Here is a 26489-nt window from a genome sequence, read left to right on the forward strand (position 1 = left end):
CAATAGGTCATGTAATCAAATAAATAATAAATAATTCATGTAATGACCACTACATGATGATATCTGTTTGATTTGGATGTTTACTGGATGATTACTGTTTACTGGACAAGTTCCTCAAATTCCTCTTCATCAAGCTTTACCTGAACATTGCGTGTGTGTGTGTGTGTGTGTGTGTGTGTGTGTGTGTGTGTGTGTGTGTTTGCAGAGCACATCAGTGCATACTGTGCATTTTTAATAAAGCCCACAAAGTTCTCTGTTGTGGCGCTCATAATCTGCAGAAACAAAAACATGAAACATGACCTTGTTTCAAATGGTTGCGCTCAAACAAGAAACACAGCTCACAGCACAAATTGTTTGTGTCTTCATTTGTGCTACAAATAGAAACAGTTGAGCCTCAGGTTGGGGGGCCACATAACACTCCATGTGTTGTCTGCTTTTAAGAATTAAAAATCAGAGTCAAAAGAAGAGGTCAGGTTAAACAAACAAACTATGATTGTAGACTTCTGATGTTTGACTTATATGTGAAGATTATATATGAAAATATTAACTTTTGCCCCAAAAATTTATATACCTGAAAATGATTGAATTAACATACTAACAAGTATACTAACAGATATACTAACAAATTACATGTGTGTGCGTGTGCATGTGTGTGTTTGTGTGCAAGTGGAGTGAGACGTGTGAAGATGATAAAGGAGGATCCAATCGCAGGCACTTGTAAAGGTGTGAAGGTGGTTTATTGAACACAAAACACAAATAGAAAAACGGCAAACGGGACTGCAGACTATCTAAACTGAGAACAACTAAACACGAATTAGAACACGAACATGAAGGAGGATGGGCAGAGGTAAATGACGACGGACAGCAGGGAGAACACACGACTGGAACATGGTAGATACACAGACGGACCAGCGACTACTACAACAGAAGACACGACTTAAATACACTCAGAGAAACACAGGGAGATTACACACAGGTGGGGGACACAGCTGGAGTAATTAACGAGACGAGACAAGGGAGGTAAAACTGAATACACTCACATGAGACGCAGACCTTCACAATAAAACAGGAAACAAGAAATCACTACACAAAGACGCAGACTGGACACAGATCAAAACCCACACCAAACATGAGAACACGAAACCTGAGAGTAAAAACCAAAACCAGAATCACAGAAACAATAGATAAATAATAATAATAATAATCAACAAAGCACCAGAGAACAAAAAAACGATCATTCAAATAAACCAAAACAAGAGAACTCAAAATGCTGGGTTGAACCGACCCAGAACCGTGACACTTCCTGTCTTACTATGAAATGTAGTTTTCCATTGTGTTTTTTCTAACTTTCTGTTTTGCCTCTTTTCATCAAACAGTACACTTGGTGACCATGTTAGTTGATTGTTAGTTCAAACGTATGAAAGGTGACTAAAATATTGTAATTTTATTTTAGTATTTTAACAGAAACTATAGATGAAGAAAGAGCATTTTGTCATTAAAAAACTCGCACACAGACACAATTAGGTTTAACATACTGTGCAAAGCAATCTTCATCAAAGTGTGTACTGCTTTACACTAATGGTACACTGAGCTAAGTACAGTGTATGACTTCAGATGCTGGAATGAGAATTATAGCAGGAGGTGGAGGATGTGTCCAAAGATTCCATGGATTACAGAGCAGAAAGCATTTTCTTGTAAATTCTTCTAGCAACAGCATCACAATAAATCCTCAGCTTAATGCCTGTGTGAAGTGTACATGTGTGTGTGCAGTGTGTGTCTCTGGGAATGACACAGTACAAATAGGGAAATAAAGAACTTTCCCATATGTGGTTTTAAAGATAAGTTCTTGTGTTAAGAAAAAGTTAAATACAGGCTTTTGCCTTGAAGTTTGGTTCTCTTTTCCTTTCTTGTTTTGTGCGACCTCAGTGCTCTAAGTATAAAGAATCAACAACTGGACTACTTTGGATTTCTGACCAAGCCAGAAAGTCAAAATTAAGTAGTAAACTAATTTATCTTCAACAAAAACAGGCACTATACCAAGAACAAGATGAACTTTTTCCATACAGATCTTGCTTAGGTGTGAATTTTTTGTTTCCTCAAGTTAATTATAAGGAAAACAAAAGTCTTTTGTGCCCCAGACACATTTATGACAAAGGTAATGGAAACTTGAAGTTCCCTTGCAGGTGTTGCTAAATCTTCTATCACTTGGGATAAATTGGTAACACTTTATAATAAGTGCACACTATTAAGCATTAGTTAATCATCTGTTAAGCATTAGTTAATGCTTACTTAATTCTCTCTACAGCATCTACAAAGTATTTCTCATAATCAGTTAATAGTTTTCAAGCACTGCTTTAAACACTTTATTCATGATGAATAAGCTAATGTACAACACTTTTTATTAATTAGCAAATCTGGAGACTCAGGGGTAACAGAAATGATAGACTACTGTCAGAACACCTTACAGTTATTGAGTGGAACGAGTGGCTCGCAAAAAAGCGCAAAAATGGTACATTGGGGTGACTGATATATGACATTTCCAAAAAATACAGATAATTCTAAAAGTTAATGTTGCTACTGCTATTTTTTTTTCTTTTCAAAAATGTTATTTGAAAAGTTTATGTAAAGAGCTACAGGTCATATAGTTTGCATCCAGCCGTGTTCTGTATTACCTCAAATATTGGCTGATAGTTTATGACACTTTTTATTTTTGTATCAACATTTGTGTGTCCAATCTGTCAGCATTGTTCTGATATTTCTGTGATTGGCATCTTAAAAATACAGTGCGTTCTGGATCTACCCTGTGTGTTGTGATTTATTTTTTGTTACAATGTATTTTAAATACTTCCACATGTATTAATTAGATTTTAAGGTATATACTTTAGATGGGCTCACTCAAGATACTTTACTAACAAGTAGCAAATGGTTTGTAACTTCCTAAATAAGTTTATTAAGGTATCTATGAGTATTTATAGATACTCTATCGAAAAAGAAGTTGGTCGATAGTGAGTTACAGCATAGAGTTACAGCATTGGCAGCCTTTAAGTGACAGTTATAAATGTATTGTAAGACATCTGTTAAGCTATAGCAGCTGACTGATGTAACCCTGATATTCAGTGTTTATAAAACATCTAATATGAAACTACTATGTGTAGTACATGTAGAGTTTATAGTATTATGTAGGGTATGTTAACCATCTATTTACCTTTTACCAATGATTTTGTATACCATTGAACATCCTGAAATGACTGGTTTGTAACTGATGCAGAGTAGTGTTTATAAATGATTAATCAATGAGTTTTAGAACATGAAAACATAATTAATAAAAAAGTGTTGTACATTAGCTTATTCATCATGAATAAAATGTTTAAAGCAGTGCTTTAAAACTATTAACTGATTAGGAGAAATACTTTGTAGATGCTGTAGAGAGAATTAAGTAACCATTAACTAATGCTTAACAGATGATTAACTAATGCTTAATAGTGTGCACTTATTATAAAGTGTTACCGATAAAGTTTGACTCTGCTTTCACATTGGATCCTTATGTTAAATCTCTGGTTCGTTCTTGCTTTAAGAGTAATATTGGCAAGCTGACTTCCAGTTTCATACTCTGAATTGGAAATTGTTATTCATACATTTATTTCATCACAATCTTGAGTGTTGTAATTCATTATTTGCTTGTTCTTTGGCACATCAGCAGTGTTCAGAACTGCTGCTGTAAGGTTTCTGACAAGATCTTCTAAGTATTCAGATGACACAAGACGGCTTCCACAAGTCCAAATCAAGATTCTGGTTTTGACTTTGGGAGCACCACCATGCATCAGTGAACTTTTACATCCATACATCCCCAGCAGATCTCATCAGGGATCAGGGCCTACTGCCTGTGGGTTGACAGGTTGACAACTACGGGACAGAGCTTTTGCAAGAGTGGCCCCTGGAATCTGGACTTCTCCACCTCTGATCTTAAGATCTGTGGACTCAATGATTTGTTTTAAAGCCGCTAAAAATGAATCATTTCAAACTTGCTTACTTTTGGTCTTTATGTTTTTAGTATTTCTGTTGTGAAGCGCTTTGCAATTTTTATTTTAAAAGGTGCTATTTTAATAAAATTTTACTTTTCTTTTATATGGCATGGGTAATCCTAGAGAGTTACTAAGGGTTGCAGTGTATTATGAGTGAAGTTGAAATGTTGTGTTCATTATCAAGTTTTATTAAGTAAAATTATTGTGATGAGAAATAATTAAAAAGCAAGTGTCTATGATGTTCAGATTGTCTGTGAAGTATACAGGGTGGGATCAGAGTCTCCTCCCATTCACTGCAAAGTAACTACGTAGATCAGGAAGGGAAGAGAAAAAAGTCATTCTTCCAAGTGAGAAATGTGATTGCCTTCTTTAGTCAGATTTTGCTGAGGAAACAAATTGTCAGGCAACTGTTGTTAATTGGACAAGAGTTTTGTTATTGGTGTCATTCTTTTGGTTGTGGTACAATGACACACTGGCTTCAGAAGTGCCTGTTTTGTTGTTTACTTTGGTCAGGTTTTTGGATGTATGATTCATTGATGACCCAGGCCAAAAATGGCAAGCCACCCCTCCAGGATTAGTTGAGATGATTGGTCTAAGAAGGAAATTAAATTCTTTAGACGAGCCTTGAACTTCCAATTCTACTTAAGTGGTAGGACAGAATTGCACTTCATTGTGCCTTTGCACATTCCACAAAGAGAGATTTTATTTATGACTCTCACTTAAAGGTGTGGGCTGACACTAGAGAGGTTAAGTCAATTTCCCCAGGTGTATTTTGTTTATTGTTTTCCATGATTTGGGCCCATTTTCCCTTTCATGTACTGCTATTGTTTTTTCTTATATATGTAACTGATTTTTCATGTTGAGACTGATAGGTTGTGTTGGAAAAAATACAAATGAATTCAAGTTCATCAAACCAAGTTCTCTGAGCGTTTTTAATAGTCATCCACTTTTGTCTAGCAGTCGAATCTAACAGTATCCATTTAAACATTAAAATCTGTATCTCAACTATTGAAAGGGGTGTTACACATTCCTCTGTTTACATATGTAAACACATTTTGTACCCCAAATGCAGTCATCCAGGACTTAAGCCCTTTTTCCATAAGTACCTATTCGGATCGACTCAGGATGGTTCGCCAGGATTTTCCATTAGGTCATAGTACCTGGTACGAGGTACTTTTTTAGTACCTGCTCGCCTGGGGTTCCAAACAATCCGAGCAGGTCCTAAAATGTGCCATTATCAGACTGCATGCCGCCGATTGGCTGGTCAGTAGTGTCACTCAGTGATTCATGAGAGTGTCTTGTTCACAAAAGTTACAACTTCAATTTCTTTAACAAGGAAAATGGCTAGAAAAAACACAGTTGGGATCCCAGAGTCCAACGAAAAGCACATACTGAGCAGCAGGTATATTCTTGCTTCGATGTCCACCTTTTTTGTAGTTTTTGTGTCGCATATTAATTACATAACAGGACACTATGACGCGCTTCTATGACGACAACCACACAGTTAGGTACTACTGGATTGTAGTGGAAAACCAGTCAATCCGAGTCAAGTTGTGGAGATCCGTGGAGAGTCGATTTGAGTAGTTACTGATACAATGGGGGCTTTGAGTGACAATGCCTTTCAAAGTCCTAACATAAAGTGTTCGTTTAGTAGGACAAAAACAGCCACCTGAGCGAAGGTCACTGAAAGGTGGAAAACCTGTCGCTTGTTTGTTTAAGCTGCACAGTAATCAAACACTCCCACTGAATCAATGGTGTGAATTGTTTTTTCACCAGCAAGCCTGTTAATGTCTTTCACAGTCTGGGTTTTTCAAAGCACCAGTTTCAAGTTGGTACACGCTGACATCATTTTTGCTCTCATGTTTTACAAGAGGTGACATCTAGGTTGAGACCCACCTATGAAAATATGGAGGTGAACTGGAATTATACAACCCACTGGCACATAAACATCATGGTAAATATAATAACAGAAGTGTATGCACACCTGCGTCAGTCTCTGGTATAGTTTGGTTTGCAGGTGTTGAGCCTGAAGATCTGGCTGCCTACAAAAATATTAACAAAACTAAAACATGTATGGCAATATGCATGAATGAAGGTCTGGACCAAATCCCATTTTAAAAGTTTTTAATAAAACTGCATGGTGCTGCAGGCTGCCCCATGCTTATTTTCTTTCCTGGAAAACTGATAAATAAATAGTCAGTGCATAATTTGAAAAAGAAGAAAAAAATCCATCCATCCATCTTCTTCCACTCATTCGGGAGAAAAAATCACTACATTAACATGGTGGAGGGTTTGTGTGTCCTAGGGATCCCAGGGGCTATGTCGGTAGGGTCAGCCATGGCTAACCGGTCCTGGGTGCGGGACCAGACAAAGAGCAATTCGAAAGACCCCCTATGAGTATATGATGAAGGGAACGGTTCACCCTGCCTGTGATAGGGTTACCAGGACCACGCCCTGGAGCCAGGCCCAGGAATGGTGCCCGAGGGCAAGTGTCTGGTGGCCAGACCTTAGTCCATGGAGCCCGGCCGGGCACAGCCTGAAAAAGGGACATCAGTCCATCCTCCTGTGGGCCCAACACCCGCAGAAGCCGCCGTAGGGGTCGGGTGCAATGTTTATTGGGAGGCAGCCAGAAGCGAGGCCCTGGTGGATCGGTCCATAAAAGAACCATATCATATTTTTACTCTTACTACCAAACCTTTTTGCACAGTACTGCAATTATAAAGTGTTTATATCTTAAGTGAAATTTAGCAAAGATAACCTAAGAATTTAACTGAAAGTAGAGCCAATACAACTGCATGCCCGTGATTTAGGAAAGGGGCCCTTTTTTTTTAACCCTTTCTTAATAATAATAATAATAATGGATACTTTATTGATCCCCATGGGGAAATTACTTGTTTTTCTCTGCATTTGACCCATTCACTCAGTGAAGCAGTGGGCAGCCCACTAAGCAGGCGCCCGGGGAGCAGTGTGTAGGGACGGTACCTTGCTCAGGGGTACCTCAGGGTAGCCGTTAAGTGGATTCGAACCGCCGACCTTCCGATCATGGGGCGACCACTTTACCTACTGAGCTATCCCTGCCCCCTTTCTTACTATGTCATATTAGCATATCCCTGGATGCCATGTATCTGCAGCCTTTCTTATCTTCTTAAGGTGTCTCCTAGTCAGAGCAGACAACAACAGGAAAAAAATCCAGCTCACTGCTTCGAAGCCATGGCATAAAAACTGACACTCTGCTTCAGTGGATATCAGATATCACACTGATTCAATCAGAATAAAGTGTACTAATTGCACAGCTTACAGGATTGCCAATCAAGTACATCCCAGTGAGCTCTAACAAACCAGTTAGAAATCTACCCCTGCTGACTTAGCAGGTAATTGAGCACTCAAGTAAGGATCAAGTCAGACGAGTCGGCATTCACAAATGCTGCTAGTTTGGATTTTAAGAGTCGTTAAAATCTGGTAGGCAAGTATTGGTGGAATAGTTATTATTCAAGTGCTTTTGTATTTATTTGTTCAGACATACAAGCATCGATATCTTAAGATTCTATGAAGTATACAGACAAATAACTCACAGAACTGCTAAAAACTAAACCTGTTGTTTACTGTCGTTATTTGTGTTTCCTTTTTTAACTTCAGTAGGAGCTTTGTTTGCTGGAAGAAAGGGCAGATTTGGGATTTGGGGGGATTTTTTATACTTTGATGAAACATGCTCTCATGTTGTCTTAAACACAGCAGGTCCCTGCACCCTTCCATGCCCTTGTGAGGGTATGCCAAAGCTGTAATATCATACTGCAACATATCGCTTCAGTTCTCCACAGGTCACATTCCTTCTTGCTGGTGGAAGACGGGAATCAAAGTGAAGAGAGAAACAGGAAAATGAGAAGTGTTAATTCAAAAGTAACAAGGAAAGTTCAAGAAGAAAAGCGGAGAAAATTGGATGAAGGCACACACAAAAAACAACAAAGAGGAAAAAACAGAGTTATGCGATCGAAGTTCACCAACACTGAACAGCTTCTGGCATGGCTCATCCTTTCTCATCATACACATTCCTGTCTGACATGCTCACAAAGCACCATTGTACTGAACTGGGTCTGACTCATATCCTTACTGCTACCTACCTTATAAGCTATAACCACATATTGTTCACACCAAGACACACGGTTGGCCTTGAGCCACCTCCATTGTGTAGAGTTATGGGCTGACAGTTTTAGTACTGCCTGTAAATGATTCTCCGCTGTAGAGAGAGAAGGTGTGAACTTCAAACGATAAGGGGAGAAGAGAGGAGGAGGATGAAGGGGATGTGATATGGTGCTGCTCCAATGTTATGTGACCTAAGGTTGAAGGGGAGTCAGTGTTTACCAAGGTCAGTGTGTAAAGGTCCAGTTTTGTTTATTGATCTAAGCCTGAACAGCTACGCGTAGTGTCCAGTAGAGGGCTCTGTTGTTTAGTTAGCGGCAAGCTGCACTTCCAGCTCAGACCGGGTTTGTGGCGCACATTTCCCAGTAGGCAGCTCTCAATGAAGCGTGAAGCAGCGTGATACCGGACTCTAGCGAAACGAACAATTTGCAGCCCTTGGAATGCGGAGCGAGGTACATGTTTTAAGTTGTATTTCTTTGCTTAATTGATATTTTGTTGTATTTTCTGCTTTATTTGAGTTCATATTTGTAATAAGCGTCTAAGAAAATGTATTTTGTGTTTCTGTTTAGTTTTCACGGTGCATTGGCGCACCTGGCGCACTGTTAGATTCTGAATGAATCTCAAAGTAAAAATTACTGCACCCGTCGAGGCTCTCTCTATTTCTTCCTTGGTCCGGGGGACTGCTACAGTGAAAACTCGATCGCTGAGTGAAGGCTACTTGCTAGCTCCCATGCCAGATGAGTGCAGCCCGTGCCACGAGCTGGGTCCGTGTGTCAGCTGTGAGAGATTTCTACACCAGTCAAGATCATCTTTGCTTCGTTGCCTACCTCCCCTTTGAACTCTGATGGTCACTTTACGAAGGTGCAGGTATTATGCCCATTAAGGACTTTGCTGATAACAGGACTCTGCACTCTAATTCAGAATTACTTGCCTTAAATATTTTTGTGGTTACAGCCTTAAAGGTATACTGCATTGCACTGAGTAATTACAATCTTTGAATTGTATGGGTTTATTCTTCTTGAAAGTAACGTATATCAGCGGTATTTACAGTTACATTTTGTCTAATATGTGGGTGCTAATCTGTTTATTTATGTGATGTAAACGTCTGATGTGAGCATTGTTTCCAAAAGTAACACTCACGTAAGTTTAAGTCCAGACGTTATCGCATAGAGCAACATACACATTACAGTAACAAAATGTTGAACGCTGCTGAAGAAGCCGACGACTCAGAGCAACAAGGAGTAAGATCCAGCAATCGTGAAAGGCATTTAACTGAAAAGGGTAAAGAAATGCAGGAATATGAGGCAAAGAAAAATGAGAAGGCATTTAACAAAGCTTATGACACTTGGAAGAAGGCAGCTAAAGAAATCAGAACAAAGCTGAAAACTTTCTGCTCACCTGAAGAGCTAAACAATGCCAGTCATGACATAAGAGACAAGCACGCTGTAGTACAACAGCATTATGAACCCATTCGCCGCAGCCAATCCATGACGCCCGACATTGTTAAGCGAATGGATGCTTGTGCAGTGCTTACAACTGACATTTGTGAAGTTGTTGCTAAACGACAGGAAAATATCGATCAGCTCTTTAACGATCGCCTTGAAAAGGAAAGAGTACGAGTGATGTTAAGGGACTATGGTTCTGTGTTTGGTGATACAAAAACTGAAACGTCGTTCCCAGAGGGTTCAGTTGCACGCTCAAAGGCAGATTCTACTGGCAGTCGTGAGGTGGAAGCAGAAGCTGAACTTGCAGCCAAAGTGGAACAAGCAAAGGCCACACAAGAAATATTGGCACAGGAAACCAAGATCAGCCAAATGGAAAATGAGTGGAAAATAAAGGAAGTGGAAACAAAGGCAAAGTTGGAGGAGGAAAAGACTAAACTTCAACAGTTAAAGGCAGACAGCGAAGTGAAAGTAGCAGCTGCACGAGTAAGAGCCCTTAGCGCTCAAAATGACATTGAAAGCCATGATCAAGTGTCCTGCTACAACTTAGAAAATTCCGCAAATCTCCCCAACAGCGCACCACGGCTCTCTTTAAATCCACAAGCACCAACATTTAGACCTCACAATACTACTCCAGAACGTGAAGAACTTAGCTTAGTTCAAGCCCTCGCCAGCTCTCTTACCCTAAACAGGCTTCCTGTACCTGAGCCCACCATCTTTAGTGGCGACCCCCTAAAGTTTATGGATTGGAAGGTATCCTTTATGGCACTAATTGGTGACAAACCTTTACCTGTGTGTGAGAAAATGTTGTATCTAAAGAGCTATCTTGCAGGTGAAGCACGAAAGGCAGTAGAGGGATATTTCTTCCGCAACAGTGAGCAGGCATACGCAGGCATTTGGAGCGTTTTAGAGGAAAGGTATGGCAGCCCATTTGTTATCCAAAGAGCCTTTAGGGCTAAACTCACAAAATGGCCTAAAATAGCTGCCAATGATCCTAAAGCACTGAGGGAGTTGGCAGATTTTCTCCAAAGCTGTGCAGAGGCTATCCCTCAAGTCAAAGGCCTAGAGATCCTTAATGATTGTGAGGAAAATCACAAGCTTCTAAGAAAACTGCCTGAGTGGATAGTGCAGAGATGGAGCCGCATTGTGGTGGAGGAGCTAGACAAAAGCCAAGACTACCCCAACTTCGCTCGCTTTACAAAGTTCATACAAAATGAAGCTAAAGTAGTTTGCAATCCTGTTGCCTCACCATTCCTAATAAACGAAAGGGCATCAGAAGAGCAGCATGTTAAAAGAGCGAAGGCACTCAGTACTACCATCCAACCAAAGTCTCCACCAATCCCAGTATCTACTTCTAGACCTAAACCCCCATGTTTGTTTTGCAAAGAAGAATCGCACGGCATAGCTAAGTGTCCTGCTTTTGCAGCGAAAACTAGTGATGACAAGAAAGTTTTCATTCAAGAAAATCGTCTCTGCTTTGGGTGTTTGAGGAGGGGTCATGTAACCAAAGAATGCAGAGGACGTCACTCCTGTAGTAAGTGTGGTCGGCGTCACCCCACCTGTCTACACACAGAAAGAGTGAATGAACCTAAAGAAAAGAAAACTGAGGATTCTAAATCCCCAGATGAAGGTGCAAACAAGGAAGTGCATAATGTTATGACTCATGTACTAACAAGGAAACTATCTTCCACATCCAGCATAGTACCAGTATTTGTGTCAGTTGCATCTGAGCCTGAGAAAGAAATACTTACATATGCCCTGCTTGACACCCAGAGTGACTCATCCTTTATTTTAGAGGATTTGGCCTCAGAACTAAATGTAGACGCCCAACCAGTGCAGTTAAAGCTTAGCACCATGACTTCCATCGACACAGTCGTTGCAAGTAAACTTGCCAACAACTTACAGGTGCGTGGGTTTGATTCTGAGACTCGTGTCCGAATAGAACACGTCTACTCTCGTGACTTTATCCCAGTTGACAAGTCTCATATCCCTACCAAGGAAACTGCACTTCAGTGGCCACACCTTGAAGGCTTAGCTAACAAGTTACAGCCATTGCAGAACTGTGAAGTAGGTCTATTGATTGGTTATGACTGCCCATCAGCACTAGCCCCCCTAGAGATCGTCACAGGCAAAATAAACGAACCTTTCGCACAAAGAACCCTACTAGGATGGAGTATTATTGGTTCTGGTAATCCTCACCTAGACAGAGAAGGTAACCAGAGTTATGTGCACAGGATCACAGTCAAAGAAATGCCCATACCATCAGCCACAGAAGTACTCAAAGTCCTAGAGACTGACTTTAATGAGAGAAACTATGAGGATAAGTATGTATCACAGGATGATGTTCGCTTCATACAAATCCTCAGTGATACAATAAAACAAAGATCAGATGGGCACTATGAGATGCCGCTTCCCTTCAAGGGCAATGATCCACCAGCGCTTCCCAACAATAAGAAGTTAGCCACAGTCCGACTGCAACACCTGAAGAAAAGGCTAAAGGCTGATAAACAGTATCATGAACATTACTGTTCCTTTATGAGAGACATTATCAGCAGTGGTGATGCAGAATTAGCACCTCCTTTGTCTGAAGGCAAGACTGCATGGTACATCCCACACCATGGGGTATATCACCCGAAAAAACCAGCCAAGCTAAGAGTTGTCTTTGACTGTTCAGCAAAATTTCTCGGTGTCTCATTAAACGACACTCTTCTCACAGGTCCAGATATGATCAACTCATTGGTGGGGGTACTCTGTCGTTTCAGAAAGGAAAATGTAGCCATAATCTGTGATATCGAGAGAATGTTCCACCAGTTCTCTGTTTGTCCAGACATGCGCAACTATCTGAGATTTCTGTGGTGGCAGGATGGACAATTAGACAAAGAACCCAGAGAATACAGAATGGCTGTACATCTATTCGGTGCCAGTTCATCCCCTGGATGTGCTAATTTCGGCCTGAAATATTTGGCACAACAGTACAGAGCAGACTATCCTAAGGCCTCAGAGTTTGTTGAACAGAACTTTTATGTAGACGATGGTCTAACTAGTGTCCCATCAGTTAAAGAGGCACAAGAACTCATCACCGAAACACAAGCACTTTGTAGACTTGGCGGTCTACATCTGCACAAGTTCAACTCAAACCAAAGTGATGCGCTTTCCCAGCTGGAACCCTCAGACAGAGCAGACACCACAGAACCGCTCGATCTCAAACCTGACACAACAGCTGAAGGCCATGTGCTCGGCATCCAGTGGTCAATCAAAAATGACACTTTCAGTTTCAAAATAAACACTAAGGAACAACCTCCTACTCGCCGGAGCATACTGTCAGTGATCTCATCCCTGTACGACCCACTAGGGTTCGTAGCTCCCTTCACCTTAAGAGGCAAAGGTATCCTACAGGAACTGTGTCGCAGAGGCATTGAATGGGATGACCCCCTTCCTGACAACTTACGCTCACGGTGGGAGGACTGGAAAGATGGGTTGGAAAGACTAAAATCGGTTGCAGTGCCTAGATGTGCCTAGATGTTCTATGACTCTGTTGTGGCTTCTGCTATCTTTTATGGCGTGGTCTGCTGGGGCGGCAGCATCTCTGCTGGGGACAGGAAGAGACTGAACAGGGTGATCCGAAGGGCCAGCTCTGTTCTAGGATGCCCTCTGGACCCAGTGGAGGTGGTGAGTGACAGGAGAACGGCGGCTAAGCTGTCATCCCTGATGGACAACATCTCCCACCCCATGCAGCAGACTGTGACAGCACTGAGCAGCTCCTTCAGTGGGAGACTGCGGCACCCACGGTGTGGGACGGAGAGATTTCGCAGGTCTTTCCTCCCCACTGCTGTCAGACTCCATAATAAAGACTTTAACTGATCAAGCACACACATCCATACATATGCAATAATACTAAGTGCAATAATCCTTTCTGTCATCGTTGTATTTTTACTCAGTTGTATATAGTATTTGTATTTGTATTCTATTTTTATCTTATTGTATATTTATTTTATTTTATTCTACTGTATATAGTATTTTATTTTATTCTATTCTGTACAGTTGTGTACTGTATTTATTCTTATTGTATTCTAATTTTTGCCTCATAACTTTTGCACTGTCCACTTCCTGCTGTGACAAAACAAATTTCCCACGTGTGGGACTAATAAAGGTTATCTTATCTTATCTTACCACCCACCAGAACTAACAGACATTGTAAAGGTGGAACTGCACCACTTTTGTGATGCTAGTGATTTAGGATATGGTGCATGCTCCTATATTAGGTACCTCAGCAACGAGAAGGTCCACTGTAGTCTTGTTATGGCTAAGGCAAGAGTCGCACCTACCAAGGTCACAAGTATCCCGCGATTAGAACTCTCAGCCGCAGTCACATCAGCTAGAATGAGCAGCATGCTAAAAGCAGAGCTTCAGATGTGCATTAATGAAGAGTTCTTTTGGACTGACTCCCAAGTAGTCTTAGCCTATATTAACAATGAGGCACGACGGTTCCACGTCTTCGTTGCCAACCGTGTTCAGTTAATTAGGCAAACTACAGATCCCAGACAGTGGCACTACATTGACACAGCTCAGAATCCTGCAGATTACGCCTCTAGAGGGCTCAGTGCATCAGAAATCATGTCATCATGTTGGTTGTCTGGTCCAAAGTTTCTGTGGGAACTAGAGATGGACCGATCCGATATTACGTATCGGTATCGGTCCGATACTGACCTAAATTACTGGATCGGATATCGGAGAAAAATAAAAAATGTAATCCGATCCATTAAATATCACGAAAGCACCTCACAAAACTTGCAACACGCCGTAACTCACCTCAGAACGTTAGCACGTCTGAGCAGTATGCCTCACGTGATAGAGCGGCTGTGGCATGCGGGACCTGTCGGTGCTCTGGATAGCATTTGGAGCTTCGCTAGCAACCCGGCATTTCATCTCCGACAAAGTTATCCCCGAGAGAAGTAAAGCAAGTGTGTAAGTCCATCTCTGAATGTTTGTAAAGCATTCCTGCGTTAAGCTTAACAAACGATATATGGAGCGACTGCCTCTTCTTGCTGCTACTTCAATCATGAAACTGCTTAACGATCAGCTGATCAGCTTTTCTGTCGTGAGTCCGTGTCTCTAGTTTGCTTTTGGCCCACTTTGCACCAAAAAGAGGAAACCAGCGGCTGAACAACAGCAGCACGTTTAAGCTTGATCAGCTGTTGTTAGAATGTATTTAATATTACTTTCTACTCGAGGATCTTTTTCTACGTAGCTGACGCTGGTAACTGTGCAGGGGCGGATCTAGCAAAGTTTAGCCAGGGGGGCCGATAGGGCATTAACAGGGAAAAGGGGGCACAAAGACATACTTTTCTTTCTTATTCTCATTTAAAATGTCTAGCTTTTAATAAATAATTATCTGACACCCAAAGTTTTAATTTGATGCAAAATGAATAGAAGTCCATTACTGTATATAGTAACTATTAAGTCTAATATATATACCCTAGTAAGCTATAGTACTTTTTCCTTTGGGAAGGTACCATCTGTGCAGTCTGCAATTTTGTTGAAGAAAGATGTTGAATCTATTTAATATTTCTTGAAAAATAATTGATTTCTGTGCATTTTTTTCACACTGCATCAAATTAAGGTTGATTACGTCGATTAAGCATCATGAGGTGGGGCGTGAGGGGTGGTTCCCTATTTTTTATTTATTTATTTTTGTTGTTGCTGGGAGTTGGAACCCTATTAGTTAGGTTGCTTAATATTTATGCTAAGTACTCTTTAAAATACCAGAATAGGGAGGATGGTGTAGGTTTAAGTTTATTAGATTGATCAGTATTGCTGAACTATGAAACATTTTTTTTGCATACAGGTATAACAGAATAGCTTTAGTGTAGTTGTTGTTTTAAACTTGAGTATGAACTTATACAAAATGCAGCAAGATATTTAAAAAACAGTTTTGTTGATTAAAAAACACTATATCGGATTCATATCGGTATCGGCAGATATCCAAATTTATGATATCGGTATCGGTATCGGACATAAAAAAGTGGTATCGTGCCATCTCTAGTGGGAACATGACATTTCATATGCACCCAGCCCCTCAGCTGTGTTGTTAGTAGGGGATCCAGAAGTCAAAGCAGTCAAAGCTCTCACAACTCAAACAAGTGAACAAGACAATATCCTCAGCCGTTTTTCAAGGTTTTCAAGCTGGTCAATGCTCCTTAAAGTGGTTGCAAGGATAAAAGGATTGAGATCCAGCAAAGCCCAGTATGGAAACTTTGTAACAGTAGATGAACGGAGAACAGCTGCTGACACAATAATAAAGCTCCTTCAGCAGCAGGCCTTTTCTCAAGAGATGGAAGTGTTGAAGGTGGGAGATAACCTTCCGAGTTCAAGTCCCCTCTTTAGAGTAGATCCAGTGCTAGATCAAGGACTTCTCCGTGTTGGAGGAAGACTGAAGAAGTCAACACTCTGTCAGGGACTTAAGCACCCCATCATCCTCCCAAAAGACCATCACATTACAAAGTTGATCATTGCTCATTTTCATGCACAGATTTGTCATCAAGGTAGAAGCCAAACTCTCATGGAAATCAGATCGAATGGGTTTTGGGTGATTGGTGGGAGCAAGGAAGTTGCAAAACTAATAAGCAAATGTGTTCAATGTCGAAAACTAAGACGTTCACCAGAAGAACAACGCATGTCTGAACTTCCAAAGGAACTAGTTGAAATCTCAGATCCTTTCATGTATTGTGGAATGGACTGTTTCGGACCATTTGTCACAAAACAAGGTCGCAAAGAGCATAAAAGATACGGACTCCTCTTTACATGTCTTTCCTCACGTGCAGTCCACATTGAGATGCTTGAGGATCTTTCTACTGACTCTTTCATCAACGCTCTGAGATGTTTCATCAGCTTAAGAGGAGCTGTTTGTAAGTTGTACAGTGACCAGGGTACAAACTTTATTGGAGCCAAAAATGAGCTAAGAGAGTCTCTTAAACAATGTGACATGGATGCCTTAGAAGCATTCCTTGCCAATAAACAGTGTGAGTTCGTCTTCAATGCCCCATCTGCTAGCCATGCCGGAGGTGTGTGGGAACGACAGATTCGAACCATCCGCAATGTTCTCAATGCCACCATTGCTCAATGCCAAGGCAGGCTGGATGACAGCTCTCTAAGAACTCTATTCTATGAGGCGATGTTTATAGTTAATGGTCGACCACTGAGCGTCGATGGAATCAATGATCCTAAATCTCCTGAACCTCTAACTCCAAATCACCTCATATTGATGAAATCAAAGGTTGCACTGCCTCCACCAGGAAAGTTTGTGAAAGAGGACTTATATGCAAGGAAACGTTGGCGCAGAGTCCAGTATCTCACTGAGCAGTTTTGGAGTAGATGGAAAAGAGAGTACCTTCTGAACATATCTATGAGACAGAAATGGCACCTACCACGTCGAAATCTTAAAGTCAATGACATAGTCATTATCAAAGAAGACATGCTTCCCAGAAATCAGTGGCAACTGGCTCGAGTGGTTGAAGCACCAGAAGAAGATGACGGTTTGGTCCGCAGAGTCAAGCTTCAAGTTGGCGATCGAGGCTTAATAAAGAAGCAGGGAACAGCACACAAACCTCACGTAGTTGAGCGACCTGTTCAAAAGCTTGTAGTTCTATTAGAAAATAACTAATTGATGTTTCAATCAATACTGTCACATCAGGCGTATTTGCGAAAGTTTATTGATGATGTATTTGAAATTGTGTTCGTTCTTGTAGTAATGTCCATATGTTACAGCTGGAAATCATGTAAAGAATGTTGTTTATTATACATGATTTGGTGGGAGTGTAAAGGTCCAGTTTTGTTTATTGATCTAAGCCTGAACAGCTACGCGTAGTGTCCAGTAGAGGGCTCTGTTGTTTAGTTAGCGGCAAGCTGCACTTCCAGCTCAGACCGGGTTTGTGGCGCACATTTCCCAGTAGGCAGCTCTCAATGAAGCGTGAAGCAGCGTGATACCGGACTCTAGCGAAACGAACAATTTGCAGCCCTTGGAATGCGGAGCGAGGTACATGTTTTAAGTTGTATTTCTTTGCTTAATTGATATTTTGTTGTATTTTCTGCTTTATTTGAGTTCATATTTGTAATAAGCGTCTAAGAAAATGTATTTTGTGTTTCTGTTTAGTTTTCACGGTGCATTGGCGCACCTGGCGCACTGTTAGATTCTGAATGAATCTCAAAGTAAAAATTACTGCACCCGTCGAGGCTCTCTCTATTTCTTCCTTGGTCCGGGGGACTGCTACACAGTGTGTGCAGTGTGTGTGGCATGCTGTTTTTTCTCCCCTCCTGGTGTCTTCATTCCTGTCAGCTCGTACTGTTCATGAAAGTCCAAAACATCAAATTTTTACCTGCTTGAGTGTGTTTGTTTAAATGGTAAAATGGTAAATGGCCTGTATTTATATAGCGCTTTTCTAGTCCCTAAGGACCCCAAAGCGCTTTACATATCCAGTCATCCACCCATTCACACACACATTCACACACTGGTGATGGCAAGCTACATTGTAGCCACAGCCACCCTGGGGCGCACTGACAGAGGCGAGGCTGCCGGACACTGGCGCCACCGGGCCCTCTGACCACCACCAGTAGGCAACGGGTGAAGTGTCTTGCCCAAGGACACAACGACCGAGACTGTCTGAGCCGGGGCTCGAACCGGCAACCTTCCGATTACAAGGCGAACTCCCAACTCTTGAGCCACGATCGCCAAACAGAAGAGGAAAGCTAGAAGACGAAAGCTAGAAGACGGATATGAAAACAGAGGAGAAAATAAAAGAGGATTTGAAAGAGAGCCTTAATTTCTGTACAATTTCTGTATAATAGTTCTATCATCACCATAAAGAGGATACAGCTCATTTCCACTGTAATTATTAGACAAAAGCAAAACAAAAATCTCATAAAACAACGCTCCGAAAGCCTTTGGAGGCTATTAGATAACAATGTTACAGCTCAAACTGCCAATACAAGTCATCCCACAAATATGAACTTTCATCCTCAGTGTAATTCAGCAGGGAAAGGGGTGGAAAGAATTAAAAAATGTTTATTTGATGCTTTATTTGAATGTTGAATTCCTGTAGACTGAGAAACATAACGGGGCCTTGGAGAATTTGTAATATGACAAATACAAGAAGTTTCAAGAGCCCAAACTTCCAGAAAAGCAGCTCACTCTCTGGCCAGTATAGTCATAGTCATAGCATTTTGTATATATTCATTTAGTTTTCTTTGTCCTTTTTAAACATGGTTCAGGAAGTTTGTAGTCAGATCATTTTTTAACCTGTTTGGGAAGCATATCTAAAATTAAGGTCAAAGGTCAAATGTGACATGATATTTGTAGGTAAACTATAATGTGATATTTTGTACCTCCTTATGCCAGTGTCATTCCTAAATGCTGCCAATACAAACAAAAGTAGCAGAAATGTAATCATGGTTTTTAAGATAAGAAATATTTTATGAAAGTTGGATCTTATTTGGCCTGAAATTCAAGGTTAGCGTGATATTTAGAATGCCCATTTTTTTCTTTCCCTATGTGCCTTTGTATTGTCAGAACAGACAGTGGCAGTAGGAATCAGCGTCTGAACTAGCTCTATACAGCATTATTATGGCTTGCTGTGTGGCAGATTCTGGCCAAGAAGAACTTTGAAAGCACTGTGATCTCCAAAACAACTGAAATCCCTGTTTGAAAACTTCTTGTCATGCTGAATGAAAAAAATCAAACAAAAAAAAGAACTAAATAATTCTGGCATAACTGCAAAGTATTAAAAAACGTCTATTGTTTGACCTGTTTCTCTCCTCACTGAGTAAAAAACAAGTTTTATTCATGGACCTCACATTAGCTGAAGAAAAAAGAAGAAAAAAAAAACAAGAGAAAAGCAGCAGGGTTGAGCCTGTTGTTTTCACCTCTTCACATTGATACTTAAAAAGACATGGTGAGCGTTTGCCCACAGCCATCGTGAAAAGTATAGGCAGGGTTCTAGGTAGTGCTGCACCTACCAAGTCGAGCATCCCTGAGGCAGAGGTGTGTGTCTGTTAAATGGGACAAGAGGGGAAAAAATCCCCAAATTCCCTCTGTGAATGGCACTGGGTAATTAATCTCCAGCAGGGGTTTGCCCTCCTCTCTGACATATGAGTGACACACAGGCTTTGTGTGTATGCATGAGTGTGTATCTGTGTGTGAGAGAGTTGTTTGACTGGCTCTCCCCCAGGCCAGCTCCATCATGTCTGCTTCTTCTTTTGATGTTCCTCGCTTCTTTTTCCCTTTGCCTTTCCTCTCTTCTTCCTATTTTCTCTTCCCTGCCTGCTGTGCTCCACGCTGTCCCTTTTCTCTTTTATTTTTGGTCTTTTCCAAATGAATCATATCGAGAATGTGTGCATGACAGCCCGTAGCCAATGGTAAGATGATATGTATAAATGATGTGTATACAACATATATTGCTCTGGGGCCTGCATGATCTTTCTTCTTCTTCTTCTTTCTTTCTGTCTTTTAAGGTGAACTGTGAACTCAGCAGGGATTAAGTATTTGGACCTAAAGCTGTGTTTGACCAAGCCTATTTTTTTATTAACAATAAAGCTAATGCTAATGCATATAAAATTACTCCAATACTCCATGCTTAATGAAAAAAGGAACATTGTAAAAGTAGATGAGCGTTACTGGCAGGACATAGTCAAGTACCACAGTAAAAGTGCTGGTTTGGTCCCACTGCTAGAAGTGGAAGTACTTGGAATTACTTTATATACATCTCTCCAAGCAAGGACAGCTGATGCATCTGAAATAAAATGAAAGAAGAGAAAGTTTTCTGTTTTTAGTTTCTGGATTTTTTCTCTTAACTTGGATTTATTTTTTATAATAATAGCAGATGTTGTGTCCTTTGAAGAGTGGGAAACATAAAATCACGTGAGATGTTTAGAAGCACAATCGCAAGATGAAATGATTAATTGATTATTGGCAACCTTCAATTCAAAGGATGCTGTTTGCAGAAATAACATGAATGTCTTCACACTTACAACACTAGCACCTCTTCTGAGGCAGTACAATGGCCTGTTGAGTCTACATTTGGGTGGAAACACTTTTGAGTAAGAGACTCGAGTCCCATTTTTTATGTTAAATATACGTATTTATTTAACCTCCTGAGACCCAGGAAAAAAAGTTTGATTTTTTCATATAAGTATGTATTTCAAGTATTGGGTTGGTAAAAAAAAAAAAAAAAAAAAAAAACACATTGCAAAAACAATTAAAAATTTAAATTAAAAATTAAAATTTTACAACATGTCCACTTCAGTGCACAAGGGGAGTTCATTGATCACGAATGTGAAGCTAACAATATTCAAGCGCTATTTAAGAATATTAAATGATCCACTGAACTCTGTGTAAGCAGGATATTAAAACATGTTTACATAACAATATCATAAAAAAGTAGATTAATGGTCAAGTCATTGACATTTCACTAGCTGTAAGCCATTGGTTTAGGAACAAGTGATTGCACTGGGCTTTCTATTTCACAAAAGTCCATTCATTTATGATATCTGAGAAAGCACTGTGATTTTTCTGGAGACACAGGCTAACATTTGCCAATTCACACATCTCACATATGTTTTACTGTTGCACCCAAGCATTCTGCAACTGAAAGGCTTTGGACTATTAATCATTTCAGGCAAGTGGAGTGCACCATATTTTCTTACACTCTCATCCAGTTGGGGCATCCGTTTCTTGACTTCTGGAGAGAACTCTTCATCACTGGTATTATTCAGGTCTTGTTCACATGTTTGTCCCTTGTTTATCAGTTACTCGGCCAAGAGGAGCTTGAACTCCAGGTACTGGGAGTTCTTTTCAGCTCGTTTCATGACCTCGCTATACGCCATATGCTGGTTGGTGAAGAAGGACAAGTCCTGAATTAGTTTTTAGTCAATGTACTGCTGGAAATACTGCTGTAGGCTCCAATCATTAAGTGTCATTAGGGTACCTTCATCTCCAATTCTGCATTCTTTCAACAAAGGCATGAACCTAAGATAATGGAAAATTATTTAGCAAATCAAAATTCAGAAAAATGATCTATACTCAAATATCCAATATAGTTCATGTTGAACACTTTTACACCATCTTTATAAGTTAAATCAATTTACTGGAAATTTACTGGAAAACATTTACCCATACTTTTTATTACTCAAAATCAAAAATTCCAGATTCTCCTACATGTTGGTTCTGGACCAGATAGGACGACGGCACATTTCAGCTGACCCTGTGTCTTTCTCCATTACATCTGCCCCTGCATCTTGATATTCTTCGTCTGACTCCTTGGTTCTCACCCTCTCCTATCTGGCTCGCATGACTCTCATCTTCTGAAAGATCTATGTCTGAATCTCCTTCAGTGATTCTGTTAAGAATTCTCTCTGCCTCTGTCAAAATAAATTTAAGTTCAAAGTCCAGACGTCCACTAGAGTACACATTAAAAAATTAGTCATTTCCTCTGTGAAACTAAATAAGCTTCGTTCTGAAAACCCCTTCAAATTACTTACTAGATGTTGATTTTTGAAAATTAATCAAAATCTGAGTTTAAAAAACATTTTAAATGTAAATATCATGCTTACCTTTCTTTCCTCCATAAAATGTGCTTGTGGGCGTGCCAGCCATTTTGAAAAGGTGGAAAAAAGACCGTTGGCAAGGCCACACCCCCACACATGTGACATCATTTTAAAGGTACTGTTGTCCTCTCAAAGGCTACGTTCACACTGCAGGTCTTAATGCTCAATTCCGATTTTTTAATCAAATCCGATTTTTTTTGTCTGGTTGTTCATACTACAAATAAAATGTGACAGCAAATGCACTCTAGTGTGAACGGTTCATGGCCCTCAAAGTGGCCCGCATGCGCAAAAGAAGACGTCACAAACAACATGCTCTGTTTACTGAAGTAAAAATGGCGGCTACAGAGCTAGTAGGTGTTGTTGCAGCAGTCTATCAATTTCTGCACAGTCATAACCGACAGAATTTTGACAAATTAATTAGAGAAAGAAGGACACTGAGAAAACAGAGAGCCCGTGCTTTAACAATGGCCTTGTTTGGAGCAGTGGCTGCTACCTCCGTGCAGAGGTATATATGGACACTGAGTCGTCAGGACTCAGCACAGTGGCATGTAGCGTATGAGAGATACAAACAAAAACTAAATGTGTACTACAGTGCACAAAAATGAATTTATGGGTCTGAATTACTGGTGGCAAATGTTCTAGCCTCTTAAACACAGCCATGTGTGTCTGCATATATTATCTGCATTTTATTTTAGGTAAGTGAGCTTCTTTAACTAAAAAATCTTGCTGATTAGTAACAGTGATGGGCTGGGTCTATGGGCCGTAACCTGAGAAGCAGCTATTTGTAAGTAATGTCGAGTGTGTGTTGGTGCTGCAAAGAAGGAAAGCCTGCCACATTAATGACAGCCACACTTATGTAAAGCTTCAAGCAGTATTTATAGAGTCAGCTGGGCTTCAGAAAGGGCGCAGTCAGAAAGTCCACAAACCACAAGTCATGGCATGCTGTACTCGATGCACATGGTACACAGTAAAAGTACAAATGTCTTGTGTTCTGGGGGCCTCTGGATGTCTGGAGTTTTGATCTCCTCCATACCTGCTTGATACCATAGAGGACAGGGCTGTGGCTCCCCACACTCTCTAGCAGATCATTACATGGAGAAACCTTTGGAATGCAAGCATGCTGATCCACACAGGTATGCACACAGGTGTACACATGGGTATTCACAGATGCGGACTACAGCTTTCTTGGCTGCTGCCTCAAAGCACACTGTGCGCTGTCTATCTTGCGTGCTGCACAATATCGTTTATTATTTAGTAACTATTGATATCTATGACTAGCTAGTTTATTGTGATGGTGCTTTTTTTTTTTTTTTATTATGTTGCTCTTTGTTGTTTGCTGTCTCCCCTGTTTTTTTTGTTTTTCTTTCTCTCCATACAGGTGACCCAGGAGTTTTTTGTTTTTTTTTTGTTTGTTTTTTCTCTCTTCCCCCCCTTCTCACCGTCTCTTCTCCCCTTTGGTTTTCTTTCTTCCTCTCCCCCTCTTTCTTTCATTCTTTCCCCCTGTCCTATTAAAAAAAAAAAAAAAAAAAAAAAGGATGACAAAGGATGAACTGAAGCTCCGCCATCACGTGATGTCACATGCTGCTGTTTCTGATGTCACTTCCAAAAAAAAAAAAAAAAAAGTACAAATGTTTCTTAATCAAGGCAGGAGCATGCGGTGGTGAAAAAGCAAAAGATCAAAGAAGAGTTTGCAGGCAATGAAGAGGCCAAAACATTTATACTACCTCTTAACTCAGAGTGTAATGGAAGTGTGTAGAATTCTTATCTTAAAATATGGAAAATTAAAACTTCATGTATAGACCAAACCACTAACTGTAAAGTGTGGTGTTGATGTTTCCTTGCTTTTTTACTTGTTTGGGTTTTTTATGTGGTATGTATGACTGGATACCACTGTGCTCAATGACACCGTGTCTCTGATTGTGACTTCAGTTCTTTTCTGCCATATCTGCCAGAGCTGCATCTGTGTTTACAGAGCTGCCCAGGAAACACACACAACGTGAATACTGACACATCTGTATCTGTATATATTACCATGAAGGCTATTAATAGTAAATACATGAGTATGGCTCTCTTGTAATGAAGGGAAAGGAAGTGTATACCCCCTCTGTTCTCCCACTCGCTATTTTTCTGGTGTCACTGATTCATTTTCTGGAGTACCTTCATCTTCCCAATCCCTGACTGACTATAATTAGTTGGTGGTAAATTACTGTAAGTTAAAATAGGTTAAGTAAAGTCATGTAAAATAGCCAGTTGAAGAGAAATGATCAGTTGCTTAGCGGTTCCATAGTTCCATAGTTCCAACACGTGGGAGGAGACTTATCTCTTTCAGGTTGTGTCGGGAAAGGCATCTGCTGTAAAAATCAAAAATGCAAAGCTACCCATGGTGGTGACCCCTTGTGAATAATAACAGAATATAGCTTATTCTTTTGCTGAGTATATGATCAAGGAAGGAAGGTGCTGTAAAGTGAAACAGTTATGGCCTTAGTGCCAAAATGTGCCAACAGGTGTTTTACAGCTGACATTTGACTTGTAGTTGTAGACTTCACACGGGTAACACCACCTGGGTCTGGGTGCAATTCCCCCCTCCAGGGGCAAGGGTACCTAGACCCGGTTTGTAGAGTACGCTTGGGGAGTGTGATCGTGTGTACAGCGTCTCTTTATGTCTGTCTCCACGTTGGTTGAGTGTGGAGTGAGTGCATATGAGAGCATGAGGGTGGGAATGGATGTTTGTGTCTGTGTGTGCCTGTATGTCTGTGTCTATATGTCAGGTTGGGTATCAGACGCCACCTCTCTGGGGACACCTCAGGCCCTCCAAGGTTTGGAGGCCTATCTCCACCCACCACCACTTCCCCTGCCGGTGGCGGACTCCCTCAGGTGTCGGTGTGTTGGTGGTTCTTTGTGTCTGGGGGTGGGCGTCCGGGTACACACCGGCTCACTCCTTGGCGGCCGCTTGTCGGGGCCTGGGGCCTGGGGCTCGCTCGGGCCCCTTTGGAGGTGGGGTGCCCCCGGCCTCTCGGCCTAGGGCTCGGTCACTCAGGCGCAGCTGGGGGCCGGCGGAGCTCACGGGCGCGTCACTGCAACTCCCCCTGACTTCTGCTCCGCGGCTGCTGGGCGAGCCCTCATCTGGGACTCTCCTCAGCTCTTACTGGGACAGTGGCGCGGCTGCCCCTCTGTTGGTCTTCCATGGTCTCTTGTGTTCTGGGGGCCTCTGGATGTCTGGAGTTTTGATCTCCAGACATCCAGACGCGGACTAAAGCTTTCTTGGCTGCTGCCTCAAAGCACACTGTGCGCTGTCTATCTTGCGTGCTGCACAATATCGTTTATTACTTAGTAAATACTGATATCTATGACTAGCTAGTTTATTGTGATGGTGCTTTGTTTTCTCTATTATTATGTTGCTCTTTGTTGTTTGCTGTCTCCTCTGTTTGTTTTTGTTTGTTTGTTTTTTTTTTTTTCTCCATACAGGTGACCCAGGAGTTTTGTTTTTTTTTCTCTCTCTTCCCCCCCCTTCTCACCGTCTCTTCTCCCCTTTGGTTTTCTTTCTTTCTCTCCCCCTCTCTCTCTCATTCATTCCCCCTGTCCTATTTATTAAAAAAAAAAAAAAAAAAAAAAAAAAAATGACAAAGGATGAACTGAAGCTCTGCCATCACGTAATGTCGCATACTGCTGTTTCTGATGTCATTTAGAAAAAAAGAAAAAAAAAAAAAAAAAAAGACTTCACACGGCCGATTATCTTAACCAGGGTTCCTGTATGTGGCTTCTCCATGGTAAGAAATGGAGTCGTTCAATTTACAAACTTCTTTCCAGTAAATTGTACTAATCCATGGTACAAATGAAAATGCTCCCAGGAGCCTGCAGTTTTTGGCTACACCAACATCTTCACTCAAAACTTGTCCCTGCTGCGACATGTGCCACCACAAAACTTTCCTGCATCCTGATAATGAAATTCAAGTTGATACAGGGGAGACCTACATCAGCAGCAGCTCTAAAATTGATACAGATTTTAGAGCTGATGTAAAGTGTTGTGTTGTTGCAGTGTTGTGTCTACAAATATCAGACCTAATTTTAAATTGTATCTTTAGGCGCTTGGAGGAGGAGGAGACAGACGCAGACTCCAAAACCGGAGGTGTGTAGCGAGTTTAATAAAGAAGTTTATTTTCCAACAAGGTGGATACAAAACTCGAATTTAAATTATGACTTTTGAACTTAGATAGCATGAGATGATAACTAGGAAATTAAAACTGGAAAAAACTAGGCAATCATGGGTGCTATGGAGTCACTGTGACTTTGAGGT

At 40.9% G+C, this 26489-nt stretch overlaps 2 protein-coding genes across 2 annotated transcripts in view; one reads left to right on the forward strand and one right to left on the reverse strand.

Annotated features, from left to right (window-relative positions):
• The window catches only part of LOC309708055 (uncharacterized protein), a gene marked incomplete at its 3' end in the record, with an annotated part of 236146 nt that overhangs the window by 67846 nt on the left and 141811 nt on the right, over positions 1-26489 (reverse strand). The gene's annotated exons all lie outside the window — the stretch shown is intronic.
• LOC309709844 (uncharacterized protein) lies at positions 8348-13120 on the forward strand (the record flags this gene model as incomplete). Its single annotated transcript, XM_082538728.1, has 2 exons — positions 8348-8611; positions 8729-13120. Exon 2 carries the CDS (start codon positions 9356-9358, stop codon positions 13118-13120), a length of 3765 nt encoding a protein of 1254 aa, XP_082394854.1. The 5' UTR covers positions 8348-8611; positions 8729-9355.

Source organism: Aulonocara stuartgranti (genome assembly GCF_965226115.1).
Source record: "Aulonocara stuartgranti genome assembly, chromosome: 1".
NCBI lineage: Eukaryota > Metazoa > Chordata > Actinopteri > Cichliformes > Cichlidae > Aulonocara > Aulonocara stuartgranti.